Genomic DNA, 14,761 nt, shown 5'->3' with positions numbered 1-14,761 from the left:
TGCGGTTGGTGTCAAAAGATCCGGCTTGGATCAAAGGTCAGATATGCCAAGTTTCAGCTCTCTATCGCCAGCGTGTTCGGAGCTATCGCGAAAAAAACCCTATGGGGGGGCGGCACCCGCCCCCCCCCCCTCGGCCGGCGAGGGATATGTCAAACAGAACATCAGACAATTTCAATAGAATGGGGTACGCACAAGACCAGAGAAAGTCACAGATCATGAGCTTTGCATCAAGACAACAGCTCACTGGCCGTAAGTGGACACCGGTTACCAGCAGGTAGGTATACATAGAGCGAGCTGTGCGGGTTCGATGTCGGATTCAAAGTCATTTCTGATCTCTCAGATACCGCTAGACCCTGAACAGCATGCGAACTGTCCGACAAAAAGATGTTTTTTGCTTTTAATGTGTCATTTGTAAAAAAAAATGTAAAAAAGCATGATTTCATATAAAGTACACAAATTTCTACACAATGCATGTAAAGTTGTACAGGCAAGTATGTATAGTATCACTATCAACAAGCCGAAGCACTGAATCCTACATCGAAGATATCAGTCGGCTGGTTTATTTTCATGCTACATGGCCAGGCATTTACGCCTACACACAGTAGGTATTCAGTTAGCCGGGCGAGCCGGGCCGATGCCGTGCGGCACAGCCTACCCTGCAGGCCCGTCGGGTCCGAGCCAGGGTGGGGCGCAGTCTACACTGCACGGCCCAGAGGGAGACAGTCTCCCCTCCCTGCCAGACAGGTCCAGCTAGGACGGGGCACAGTTTATCCTCCAGGGCCAGGCCGGAGAGGGACACAGTCTACCCTCTAGGTCTACCCGGTACGAGCCTGATAGAGGTGACGGTCGGACTCCACGGCGTTTGATAAAGTCAGCATCGGCCACTCATAAAGCGGCGACATTTGATAAACCAAGAGGATATACAATTATTAAGAGTAGTGAATCATATTAACAGCTCGTTCCGAGCACTGTTTCTGCAAATGGAACTACATTTTTTCAGGATGCCAAAATCAAATCGTAAGCACATAATTATTTTTCATCCGAAAGTCTTTCATTACGCGAGCTTACAAAATTCGCTAAACGTAGTTTAATTAGCCAAAAAATGAAGTCGGATGAAATACATCCTGCAATATGCGCTGTAGGGAGACCACTCGCTCCGACCTAAGTGACTGGAGCTGAAAAACATTTCGCAGATGCCAGCTAGCACCTATCGCGGATATGTTTTCATCGCATTACCTTTTTCTAAATATGATATTGATTCTCATAAAGGTAAATATTATATATTGTACATATTATCAATAGTTATAAAGGACTTGGCCTTGTTCATTGCAGCTACAGCAGCAAAAAGTGCCTACTCAGGCTGGTTGTCCAAGTGTTCAGAATGCGTCCCATGAGCGCGGACGTCTGTCGGGCTGGCTGACCCCTCCCTCCACCTTCCGGACAATGCTAGCCTGGGGAAGGACCTTCAGCGGAGCCAATCGGCGCCCGTGCCCCTCCGCCCGTGTGGCGCGCGCTATATAAAGTCGGCGGCCGGCGGCGAGGACATACAGTCTCCAGTCTCCTCGCCGTCACCACACCCTCTCTCAGGTGAGCATGGAGAAGAATGGCCGCCACGCAGTTATGAAACGATTAACTCCTCCTTTTGATGCATCACATTACGTAAATAACTTCTCAAAATTATTTCTTATTTCGAAATATTTATTTTATCACGCAATTTAATCAATGTTTCTTTTGATAACTTTCTCTGCTTTTTTGGTCGCAATAGTTTGAAAGCGTTCCATTTTTTACTGCTGCCAACAGCCAGGATGCACTTCTCTCGCGTCGCCGTGGCCCTGACGGCCCTGCTGCTCACCGTGGACGCCACCTTCATCATCGGCACCGCCGGCACGGTCGGCGTCGGCGCCGCCAGCGCCGGCGTCGCGCTGGCCGGCGTGGCCGGTCTGGCGCTGGGCGCCGCGCTGGTCGGCGGCCTGGCGCTCAGCCGGCGCCGCGGCAAGCGCGACGTGGCCGCGCAGCAGCAGACCGACATGGTGCTCGACATGGTGGCCGCCGCCGACGCCTACGGCTGCGCGCTCAAGCTGGTCTGCCTGGTGGAGTCCAAGCCGGAGGACCAGCTGAGCGCCGAGGACGAGCTGATCCTGCAGCTGTTCGGAAAGGCGCCGGCCGCCGTCGCCGAGGAGCAGGTCAACACGCCGCGCAAGGCCTACTTCTACGCCGCCTACCTGGGCGACTCGCAGGGCAAGGACGCCTGCCAGAAGGTGTTCCACTCCTGCGAGGCCAGCTACGGCCAGATGATGGCCTACGTCAGCGCCCTCACCAACTAGGTCTCCCCCCGAGCCGTCAGTATGACTTGCGTCACACACATCTCGCCTCATCTAGAGCTGCTAGTCAGGCTCATCGTTGTCCACATCATCACTGGAGGGGTCGGGGGCTGAGGCCTGGCCGCTGCAGGGCCGGGCAGTCGGCGCGGCAGAGGCGGCCAGGCGCGGTGTGCGCTCCAGCACGCGTCTGAAGTCAGCTTGGCCTGTTCTATTGTCCTGTTTTCCTAGCGTGCGCACGCGGCGAATGTGCCCTTTGGCAAAATTCGCCGCGTGGCATCGTCTTGTCTCTCTTTGAGACGACGAGCGCTGTGAGGCTTGGAGAGCTGTATTGTCTTCCGTATCGACTGGGTTTTCGGCCTCGCCCCACGGGCAGGCTGCAAACAGCTGTTGTTTTACCTTGAGTCATTTATCATTGTGCACATCGTATATGTTGAGATGCAGATGGACCGTGTTTTGTGCTGTATTGTCAAGCAGAAAGACCCAAGTTTTACTTGAGTTCTAAAATACAAAGTACAAAACATGATGTGGTTTTCTTGTTAAACAGTCATCAACTAACACTTTTGCATGACTATGAACATAAACTTTTTGTAGAAAGCTAGCCCGGCGGCCGCTGGGCCCCCATGCCACCGGCATCCGCTGGGGGCCATTATGTTGCCACCCCCCTCTCTTCTTCAATGATACCGTGGTAATTCGGGGAGATAGAAAAGCGAAACTTTGCACGCATATTCTTGAATAGGTAGATATGTACATTTGCTTCAGAATTTGTTAACGATCCTATTTAAATGGACGTAAAAGTGATGACAGAGTTGTAATTACAGCCTGGCATTTTTTGTTATCCGCAATTGGTGGGGCAATTGAGCGAAATGTGATTCTCCTGCAACTGATTTACACACCATATATGCTTCAATGGTATGCTTTCAAGTTCATTTACCGTTGCATTTTATGCTCAGATTCACAAGCATCAGGAACGCTCCATATCGGAAAGCGACATAAATTTATGACGTCACTGTGACGCCATCGTAAGTGCTGCAACCACCAAACTTTCCTCAAACATGGTTTACCCTCGCATGTGTGCGGCGTTTGCCAGCTTCTAATGTGTAGGGGGGGTCGGTTGGAGCCCCCCCCCCTTGCCGTTTGGCTCCTGATCAAGCTAGAGCTTCGCAAAAAAACGAGCGTGTTGCCCGTGACGAGAGGAAGCCGATGATACCTTATTTTAAGGTCCTAGGTCATTGGTTGACCTTCCAGGTCAGGTCAATGACCCAAAAGTCGGGAAAATCGGGACCTGCTAGAAATTCGTAAAGTGTGGTCGCCAAGGGGTTTTCGAGGTGCTGATCACGAATATCGTGTTAGTTTTGATCACAGATGATGTCTGTAAGCATTTAGACCAGGTCGGGTCAGGTCAGGTCAGGTCAACCGGTAGGGGGCGTGACGGGTACCTATTCGTAGTACGTGTCAACCGCCTCTGACAGCTTCGTAACATGTTACGAAGGCACGAAACTACTTCGTAAATGTTCAAATAGTCTCTAAATTCGAATTCAGCTCCACAAACTAGCCTAGAAACATGTAAAGCTCGGAAAAGTGAACCGAGGTCACCAAAGGTCAATGACTTGACCTGACCTTCAGGTGACCTTGACATCCACCCAAATGCATGGGAGCAACATCAAATCACATGTTTGAACGCTTGAAACCACGAGAAGCTTGCAAACGCGCGGCTAATGCGAGCCGACACACGCCGAATCGCGATTCCGGCCAAACATGGCCTCGAGAAATAGGTCACAGGTCATACCTAGGTCACTTGGGTCAGGGTCATGAAATTATCAGGTAGGTGTAAAATTGATCAACTGGAGGGTATTGAAAGTTTCGTCGCGATCGGCCGCTTTTTGCGCGAGTTATTTACGAAAAACCATGGGGGGTCCATCCGACCCCCCCCCCCCCCCATGGCCCCTACCCATGCGAGGGTTAAGTATTTATCGGAAGCTATCAAAAGCAACAAGTCTACATCTTATCAGATTTTGACAAGCTGACAAAATTAAAAGGGGAGGGCAGCCCAACCCACGCCCTGATGGGAGGGGGCATTTTGGCCCCCTGTGGTTTTTCTTGAATAGCGAAAAACGGCGACGCGCAGCGCCGCCAAATTTTCAGTACCTTTTACAACATCAGTTTGACACCCTTATACAAAATTTCCAATCATAGGTCATCTTAGGTCAGGAGTTATTTAGGTAAAACTGAGGTCATGTTCGAGCAAAAATGAACAAAAAACATGAAATCTTGAAACGCTGACAAAAGATACAGTTAACAAGCAATTTCAAAGTTCTTTACATGGTCGTTTCAACAAAAGACGGAGCTACAAAACTGCTATCTCGGATTTTCAATATTTTGTGATTTTGACCAAAAAAAATCAAAACTTTTTTATTAAAAAAGCTGAAAATATCCCAAACGTTTTTCGAATTTCGAAAAATCAGAAAATATATGATACCCTCTTTTATCTACATCACAAATTTTAGATCAACACCTCGTTGTATGGCCAAGTCATAGCGAAAAAAAAAAAACTGGTCAAAATTGATGACGTCAAATTTTTGAACTCAATTTTTAGCAATTCTAGATCATGTAGCGAAAAAAAAGAACACCATTAGACTCCCTGTGACGAGCTGCATCGAATCGATATCCAGTTTATGCAAAAATATCAAGTTTGAAACATGACCTTATTTGACCTGACCTTCACCAGAACATAACCTATGCTGGCCCCAAATGCTGTCTGACCCACATAATCGCATTTGTCATGCAAAATGGACCATAAAACAAGCATCACGTGATATTTTCATATTTTGACCCTCAGTGACCTGACCTCTGTGACCTGACCAGGTGTTATAGTGACCTCAAATAGCAAAATATTTATTTTATGGACAATTTCCCATCGATTATTTTCAATGGCATGCATTTAACTCGATTTTACAACGCATTTCTTGAAACGCCTGTAAACGGTGAAAATTCGACATATGACCTGACCTGTGACGTCATCGGTTAGACCAAGGTCAATGAAACTGAGTCACATCCGTTGGGGCTATCCAACACCGTTTGCCGCTTGTCGCTATGTTGCGTGGTTCTCGAGATCTTAGGGGGGGGGGCAAAGTGCCCCCGCCCCCATCAGACCGCATTGCTCGGCAGAGCCCATCAGGGCGCGGTTTACTGCCCCGTAGCGGCTCGTGGGTTAACCCTATTACTGGTGTGTGGGGGGGGGGGGCGAATCGAACCCTACCTGTACTTTTTTGCTCTCAACGAAAAAATACCTAAGTAAAGGCTCGAAATTTGGTAACTTTTCCTTGCTATTCATTGGGCACATTGGGAAGCTTGTTGCTAAGATTATTCAATGAAACATGATTGGGTCATATCAACATCAACTTACATTTCACAATGTATTTCATTTCGAACAGACACACACTTTGATATCTTTGCCGAGAGGCAAGACACATAACATTGCTCAAGTGCAAACACCAATAAAACATAGGTTCTCATAAATGACTCAAGGTAAAACAACAGCTGTTTACAGCCTACCCGTGGGGCGAGGCCGAAAACCCAGTCGATACGGAAGACAATACAGCTCTCCAAGCCTCACAGCGCTCGTCGTCTCAAAGAGAGACAAGACGATGCCACGCAGCGAATTTTGCCAAAGGGCACATTCGCCGCGTGCGCACGCTAGGAAAACAGGACAATAGAACAGGCCAAGCTGACTTCAGACGCGTGCTGGAGCGCACACCGCGCCTGGCCGCCTCTGCCGCGCCGACTGCCCGGCCCTGCAGCGGCCAGGCCTCAGCCCCCGACCCCTCCAGTGATGATGTGGACAACGATGAGCCTGACTAGCAGCTCTAGATGAGGCGAGATGTGTGTGACGCACGTCATACTGACGGCTCGGGGGGAGACCTAGTTGGTGAGGGCGCTGACGTAGGCCATCATCTGGCCGTAGCTGGCCTCGCAGGAGTGGAACACCTTCTGGCAGGCGTCCTTGCCCTGCGAGTCGCCCAGGTAGGCGGCGTAGAAGTAGGCCTTGCGCGGCGTGTTGACCTGCTCCTCGGCGACGGCGGCCGGCGCCTTTCCGAACAGCTGCAGGATCAGCTCGTCCTCGGCGCTCAGCTGGTCCTCCGGCTTGGACTCCACCAGGCAGACCAGCTTGAGCGCGCAGCCGTAGGCGTCGGCGGCGGCCACCATGTCGAGCACCATGTCGGTCTGCTGCTGCACGGCCACGTCGCGCTTGCCGCGGCGCCGGCTGAGCGCCAGTCCGCCGACCAGCGCGGCGCCCAGCGCCAGACCGGCCACGCCGGCCAGCGCGACGCCGGCGGTGGCGGCGCCGACGCCGACCGTGCCGGCCGTGCCGATGATGAAGGTGGCGTCCACGGTGAGCAGCAGGGCCGTCAGGGCCACGGCGACGCGAGAGAAGTGCATCCTGGCTGTAGGGGACAGAAAGACGTGATTTAGTTTCACCGTAACGCTTCACAAATTCAACAGACTTGATATCATGATTTTATCTACATAACCCGCGCCCCGCTGGGGGGGGGGCAGAATCTGCCCCCCTCCCGTTTTTCGCCAATAACCTCTAAACGCGTTACGCCAGCGACGTCAAACTTTCAGTACCTTATCATACATCAATTTGACACGTTCCCTGAAAATTTGAGCGAAATCCGTCGGAAAATTTTTGAGAAATTGACGTTTTAGTGACGTCATGTTCGCCATTTTCGCCTCAAAAATGGCAAAATTTCAAACGCCGCTAACATCTTCATTTTTAAAGGAATCAAGACGTAACAAAAAAGGTTATACGTGATTCTACTTTGTCTATGAAATGGCTATCTCGGTTTTTTGAAAATTTTGGATTTTGGCCCAATTTTTTTCAAAAAACTGATTTTTTGGGAAAATATTTATAAAATCCAAATTTTTGAGTATATCGAAAAAACCGGAATATATGTCAAAGAAGTTGTCTATGTGCACCTACATACCAATTTTTAGAAGAATCGGTTCAAAAATGTGGAAGTTATTCAAAGTTTTATGACGTCACGACAGACAAAAATTTTGAAAAATGATTTTTTTGGAAGTTCTAGACCTCGTACGGAATCAAAAATAGCACCATTCGATTTGCCGTGAAAAACTGCATCAGATAGACACCATTTTAGGCCTTAACAACCAACTTCAAAATTTGACCTCACTTGACCTGACCTTGACCTGACCTCGACCTGAAATTCATCCAGAGGTGGTCCATATCACTTATTGAGTGCGTCTATTGAATTCTATGAGTAAAATGACCCATAAAACATGTGTCGCACATGCCCTTTTCTATATTTTGTTTTTGGTGACCTGACCTGACCTGAACTGACCTTGACCTTGACCTTTGAATGACATTGTATGCAACGAATATTGTCTTGGTAGTCTAAGAACACGTTTTGGGCAATCAGTCTCAGTCCATTCTTCGGCAACTACGGTGCAAGGCCGATACTGTAGAAACTTGCATCTTGTACCCTTGACCTGACCTTGACCTGACCTCTGACCTACTTAAGCAAAAAAATCTGGGCTCTTAAGATCCGCCTTGTTGAGAGCTTTCGATTGCCGTTTTCCCCGTCTTTCTACGACCATCGGTTCGGAAGTTAGACAGGGGGGCAGAATGCCCCCCCCCCCCCCAGCAGGGCGCGTATGGCTGAATAGCCCAGCGGGGCGCGGGATAACAAACTCAGCTCGTTTAAATAGCATTTCTTACTGTGTTTGATTTTTTTATCTGTGTTACATATGTCCTACAGCTTCGAATATTTGGTATGCTGGCATTAATACAAAAGAAACATAATAAAGACGGCTGATAATGAACTTGATAAAAAGATATAAAATCCAACATAAGAGAGCATTGCTGTCGGCACGTTTTCAGCACCCACCTGTGAGAGAGAAGTGAGGTGCTGGCTGCGGAGACGGGAGGCTGTTTACTCCCCTGGCTCTGTCCCGTCCTTATATACGGCACTACGCAGCCAGATGCAGCCCGCGGCCCGTCGTCGGCGTCTTCCGGGCGGCGCTGACCTTCCCCGCTTTGTTGGTTAGTCATGGGGGACAAACGCGCTCGCGGCTCACGCCGAGATGGTGAGAAATGATGGAGGTTACTTTTTAGGTATCATGCTGATGGTAAATGATCTTGGTCAACGATGAAACAGATCATCATAACGAGAAAAAAAAAATCAGGTTTAAAAACGCCAAACCTCGAAACCATGCTCATGAGCCAGTTTCGAAGATACAAACTTCTTTGGAGACTATTATATATGTTACAGGGAGTATGCGATTTCAGTTAGTTTGCAACGACCCTAGGGTGGTTGTAACCTCCCTGAACGATCAGTTTGTTTGCAACGACCCTAGGGACGTTACAAAATAACTGCTCGTTCCGGGACGTTGTAACGAAACTAGGGTCGTTGCAACCTCCCTAGTTAGTATGCAACGAACCTAGGGTTGTTACAAAATAACTAGGAAGTTTAAGAATTCATCGAGTCTCGTTTCACAGGAGGGCCGTCAACAATCTTGACCAATGAAAATCTTGTTCAATCTAATCTAGTTCAGTTTAAAAGAAAAAGGAGAACAAAATTTGAACATTCAGCTCAGGAGTATTTCACGATGGCCATCTAGTGCAGATTTTGTGCAGATTAGGTGCACATTTGGTGCAGTTTTGTGCAAATTAGATGGACATTTGCCAGGAAGCCCTTCGTAAAAACGGTCATTATCCGCTCCTTTCCAGACTTTTTGTTATTAACGTTCAAACATGTGAAATGATGGTGGTCCCATGCATTATGGTGGGTGTCAAGGTCACGTGAAGGTCAGGTCAATGTCATTGACCTTTGATGACCTTAGCTAACTTTTTCTGGGTTCATATATTTTTAGGCTAGTTTTTGGAGCTGATTTTGAATTTAGCACCCATTTGAACATTAACGAAGTAATTTTGGCGCCTTCGTACCATGTCACGAAGCTGCCAGTGATGGTTGACACCTACTATGGACAACTAGCAAGACGCCTACTGGTTGACCTGACCTGACCTGACCTGACCCGACCTGGCCTAAAAATATCTAGACATCATCGGTGATCAAAGCTAATATGAAATTCGTGATCAGCGCCCCGAAAAAAAAAAACTCGTAACAACCTAACTCTCCAAAGTTTTAACAGGTCCCGATTTTCCCGACTTTTTAGTCACTGACCTGACCTGGAAGGTCAACCCATAACCTATCCCCGCCCTGTGCGTTTGCGGCTAGCAAAACACCAATAAGGGCGAGAGTTAACACCGCAGGACCTGTTGGTTTTCTACATACGCGCCGGCCGAGGGGAGGGTTGGTACGACCCTCTCGTCGTTTTTAACCCCTGATGGAGTTAAAGCGTCGCGGAAAAAACGAGCGTGTGTGCCGTTAGGAGACACAGCAACAAGTACCCGAGTTTAAGATCTCAGGTCAACCGGTGACCTCTGAGGTCAGGTCAGGTGACCCAAGACACGGGTTCGGTTTTTGATTAATAACTTCTTTAAAAAAAACAGTCGCTGAGCGCGATTTGAGCATCAACGTGCTCGCCTTGCTTACGCACATCGAATGGTATACTTTTTGTTCGGGTGAGGTCAACTTGAGGCGTTGACCTCGGGTCAAGGTCAGGTCAAAGACCCCTAGGTCGCGAAATTGGTCAAAGGAGGTCATGTTGCATATTATTCGATTCGGCAGGTCTTCCTGTGTCCATCGGTGGCTTAACCGTCTCGCTAGCTCAGTTTGATCGGGAGTTATTGACGAAAAGCTCGTATGACCCTAGTGACGTCATAAATGACGTCATGGAACGTCAACAATGCAAAATTGAAGCATCTAACCTTGCAAGGAGTGCATTAAATCACGATCCGTGTGCTTGAGATAGTTTGAGATCGTTCCCGGCGCCAGAATAGCAGTTTTCATTTTTCTCAATGGACTTTTAGTGGTGAGGTCACGTGACCGACCTGACCTCATGTGATTTTTAGGAAAAATCCTAGAGGTACAAGTTGTGAGACTTCTAGAAGATGCACGTACTGTAAGCTTCATCACCCTGTAAAAACTCCTCATGGGACTGAGGGCGTTGCGAAGTTGCGGATCTGAGGACCGTCCACTTATGACGTCATAGGTCAGTAACCTGACCTGACCTGAAAATCTGGTTGATATCACGAGATCCGGCTTGAATCAAAGGTCAGGTATGCGTAGTTTCAGCTCTCTGTTGCTGGCGTGTTCGGAGCTATCGCGAAAAAAAACTTGGGGGGGGGGGCGAGGATAAAGCCAGGCTGGGTTGGGTAAGTTTGGGTCAAGTACTCGTAGTAGGCGTCCCACCCGCACCACCTGTTTATAGCAGTTGTACCTAAACCACCAGCGACAGCTTTGTAGCAAGTTGTATTGGCGTTACAACTACACCTACGTACTTCTCAAATGTCTCAACGAATGCTGGATTCAAAATAAGCTAAAAAAAAATCCCTTAAAATCGTAAAATTTGAAATAGTCACCCGAAGTCACCAAACGTCAATGACCTTGACCTGGCCGACAACTGACAATTCAACTTGAAACACATCATGATGCATGGGACAACCATCAGTTCACATGTTGGCACGTTTATATGTAATCACAATAGAAGTCTGGAAACGCAATTTTATGTGCGCTAACATAAATGGCAAATCATTTCGGTCTGCCATGGTCTCAGAAATCAGATCAAAGATCAAAGGCCATTGGTTTCAGGATCATGAACTCGTAGATAAGTTCGAGGACACTCAAAGTTTCGTCACGATCGGCCGCTTTTAGCGCGAGATAATCGCGAAATAAAACGAGGGGTTTTATCCGACCCACACCCCTAAAAGTGTGAGGGATAACCCGCACACGGATAGTGACGGATATCCATCACACCTACCCCAGTAACTATATTTTCTACATGTAAGCATATGCTGGCGATATAATGCAGCCAAAATTATCACAGTTACGTGCTTTGTCCCGGGCACCACATATTATACTCCTTGGCTGAATGTTCAAATTTTGTCCTCCTTTTCTTTTAAACTGAACTATGTAGATTGAACAAGATTTTCATTGGTCAAGATTGTTGACGGCCCTCCTGTGAAACGAGACTCGATGAATTCTTAAACTCCCTAGTTATTTTGAAACAACCCTTGGTTCGTTGCATACTAACTAGGGAGGTTGCAACGACCCTAGTTTCGTTACAACGTCCCGGAACGAGCAGTTATTTTGTAACGTCCCTAGGGTCGTTGCAAACAAACTGATCCTTCAGGGAGGTTACAACCACCCTAGGGTCGTTGCAAACTAACTGAAATCGCATACTCCCTGTAACATATACATTTACATTCGATGTAAATGGCCCTTTCAGTAAACATTCAGAAAACAATTTGGACTGTTCAGATGAGGTAAATTTGCCAATTTCGAAAAAGTGGCTCCTTAGCCGTCCCTGTCGCACTTATTATAAAAGTGCATCGGCGATAGGCAATGTGAAATTCGGAAGTCACTGAGCTTCGAATGATCCCAACTGAAATATTGAATACACCAAGAGAGCCATCCCATCCCACCGGACGGGTATCAGATATGAGAGCCTCCCCATCGCAGCTAGTGGTGTCAATTTCAGAAAACGTATGTCCAAAGTCCGTCCAATGTCCAATGCTTACGTCGACTGTCCGTCCAAAAATGTCCAAGCCAGCCATTTGTCCAAAGATGTCCGACGCCTACGCAATAGTTTACACTCAATACTGTTAGGTATTTGATTTGCTTTTCATGTACCGTTACCAGCTCAAAAGTGCTAATCATATTGAAAGCTGAGCTTTCTAATAGCCAATCAATGTTAAACACGATTACTTTTTAAAAATGTTGAGGTGTAGCAAGCGATTGTCCAAAGTTGTCCAAAGCCTGCTGCCATTGTCCAACCGAATTCCGAATTGGACATTGGACAAAATCGGAATTCCGAAGATTCAAGTTCTGATTGACACCACTAATCCCAGCCCGGCGTGTCTCGGTGTCTGTGACGGGCGGCCAGTGGTCCACTGGAGAGCCATGAGATATGAGAGCCTCCCCATCCCACCCGGGCGTGTCTCGGTGTCTGTGACGGGCGGCCAGTGATCCACATTCCTGGAACCATTTCTCCACATCCGTCCGATCGCGCCCATCAGGGTGACGCCACGTCATATAACCACGGACAGACGGCGCGGCGTGGAGTGGCGCAACTGCCACAGATGTGCCGCAGAGCCGCGGGCTGTGTTACCAGACCGGCCCACGGCGCCGCGCTGATGACCGAGTCGCTCTTCGGCCGCTGAAGATTTAGATTTTGGAGGTCCAGACAGCGAATATAATTAGTTCAATCATTATCGGTCTCTGAATACCGAGCCTTTTATAACTCTTTTGACTTGATGGTGAGTGGGTGATAAATGTTGCTTAGGCCTGCTGATAACAATTTAAACTCATACAGCACATCCTGTCCAAAATCAACACTGGTTGAATAATGGAGAGCCCGTTACTTGAGAAAACATGTTTTGCTTATTTATCTTTTGTTTTGCGATTACGGCAGGACGGAAGGCTCCATTTCCGCCACGCATGTGCTGAAGGGACTGATCTCCCATCCATCACCAGGCCTTGAGTTTTCAATTTGCATCCTCACAGCCGCTATCAGTCCACGCAGTTTCGACGCAGTAATCACCCACGGACATATGTCGACCTCCCGCGTCGGACCGGCGCTCGAAGGCAGCGCTAACATCAGTGCGACACCCAAAGATGACTGAACGGCGACTGAGGACCGCGGCCGCCGCCCCTGTCGACCAGAGGGAAGGTGAGGTGCCCAGTCATCCTGTACCGAGTCCAAGGACTGCACCGCCATTGAGCAGCCGCATGGGCCGGACTCCACGAGTTATGAGCCCCTTCAATATTCATAGACAGTTCACGTGACCTGCACTTTTGACCACCAGGTATGTAGTTTGTCGACGCCTATTGATGGATGTGGATGACGTCGGGGTTCAATAAAGTCATGGCCAGTGGCAGGCGCGCAATATATTCGAACGCACCTGATTGCCATTCATAACCCTCGTCATTTATCAGACTTCAAGACCTTATTCGCTCGATTCCTTGCCATTGAACCACCCATGGAACGCTGCTTTACAATAAAAAGTGTTATTCGGCACAAATAGCTTATTATGATCACCTACCGAATTTCATCAGCCGCATTCTGTTGAGAGCATCGATCGCCAGTTCTTCTGTCGCCCAGTCAACCTTTCTTCTAGAGGAAGACGACAAACATTTGCTCATGGACCGTCAGCGGGCGCCGATTGGAGTCTCCGCAGCAGCCGAGGTCCCACGAGTGGATTTACACAGAGCTGTCACCTGATATCGGACTGGGTGGGAGCGGCAGCTGACCGGTGGCATTGCATGGTCGGAGATTGAAGTAAAAGGCAATGGAAGGGCAAACCTAAAAAATAATAATGATGGGAAGCTTATGATAACTAAACATATTTTAATCATTTCACTCAATTTTATTCGAGACAGAAATGTCATAAAAACACTGTGTTTGACACGGAGCAAGTCATTTTAATCGTTTTGGAACAACACAATGAGTGGATGCGTCAGTATTACCCAGATTATCCACACCTAATTGGGGATTATCAAGCCACTAGGGTCATTGTAGTCTAAGCAATCAGTGCCCTACCGCCTAAAAATCGCCACTCATGCTGAGAGAGCACCAACAGAGCACAACTTAGTCGCCTAGCACGCTAACCTGGATCTCCACCTAGTTCCCAACCTTTGGCAGTTGGCGGAAGCCCACCTCCCCCTCCCCCTCGGCACAGTCGAAGGCGAGCTGAGGTCACTGCTGCTTGATTCTTCTTATTTTTTTTTTTTTTCAATGCAGTTGTACATACGTACACAGTCCGATTTGCGGAAGTAGGTATTCAACAAATTAAGATCTCTGTGATGGTCTGCACGCTTACGACGCCTGCAGGTGGAGCGTTCAGGCCACGAAACTATGCTATTATGTAAATGGGGACACGATGGGTTCAAAGTGGTTACCGTAACAGCCGCTGCGCCTATAGCGGCCGATAATCACGGTATTTCGGCATACCGACAGACCGCCGGCGGCGATGGCGCTCCATCTTTGGAGAGCAGGGAAGGCGGCGGCCTGACCTCGTGCCGTGCTCCGTGGCACCGCCCGGGGCGGCAGGCGATTATTCAATTGGGGGTCTATGTGTTTACACATACCCCGACCGAATATCACGCTTAGCTATAAATTTACGGACACTAATGATATCTTTTTTAAACGAGACAAAGAAAATATGCATCCCGGAAATATAGTTTCCCGGAAATCCCGGTTGTATATACATCTGCAACGAAAAATTATCTAAAATGGCAACAACACTAAATTTTTGACGCATTTTTGCATGCGTGTGACAGTGCAGTGGGGATGGGAAA

The 14,761-nt window shown here is 48.3% G+C and overlaps 2 protein-coding genes across 2 annotated transcripts; one reads left to right on the top strand and one right to left on the bottom strand.

The window, feature by feature from the left end:
* Nucleotides 1–1,330: 1,330 nt before the first annotated feature.
* On the top strand, nucleotides 1,331–2,842 carry LOC122383360. The gene is made up of 2 exons (XM_043369670.1): nucleotides 1,331–1,587; nucleotides 1,801–2,842. The coding sequence occupies exon 2, from the start codon at nucleotides 1,806–1,808 to the stop codon at nucleotides 2,322–2,324; it is 519 nt and encodes a 172-aa protein (XP_043225605.1). The 5' UTR covers nucleotides 1,331–1,587; nucleotides 1,801–1,805; the 3' UTR covers nucleotides 2,325–2,842.
* A 2,878-nt stretch (nucleotides 2,843–5,720) lies between these two features.
* LOC122383361 lies at nucleotides 5,721–8,268 on the bottom strand. Its single transcript, XM_043369671.1, has 2 exons — nucleotides 8,228–8,268; nucleotides 5,721–6,763 (listed from the first exon to the last, which is right to left on the bottom strand). The coding sequence occupies exon 2, from the start codon at nucleotides 6,756–6,758 to the stop codon at nucleotides 6,240–6,242; it is 519 nt and encodes a 172-aa protein (XP_043225606.1). The 5' UTR covers nucleotides 6,759–6,763; nucleotides 8,228–8,268; the 3' UTR covers nucleotides 5,721–6,239.
* Nucleotides 8,269–14,761: the final 6,493 nt, after the last annotated feature.

The sequence above is a fragment of the Amphibalanus amphitrite genome, unplaced genomic scaffold (assembly GCF_019059575.1).
Source record: "Amphibalanus amphitrite isolate SeventyFive unplaced genomic scaffold, NRLGWU_Aamphi_draft 000162F_arrow, whole genome shotgun sequence".
Lineage (NCBI taxonomy): Eukaryota > Metazoa > Arthropoda > Thecostraca > Balanomorpha > Balanidae > Amphibalanus > Amphibalanus amphitrite.
This window is presented reverse-complemented; position numbering and strand designations above follow the sequence as displayed.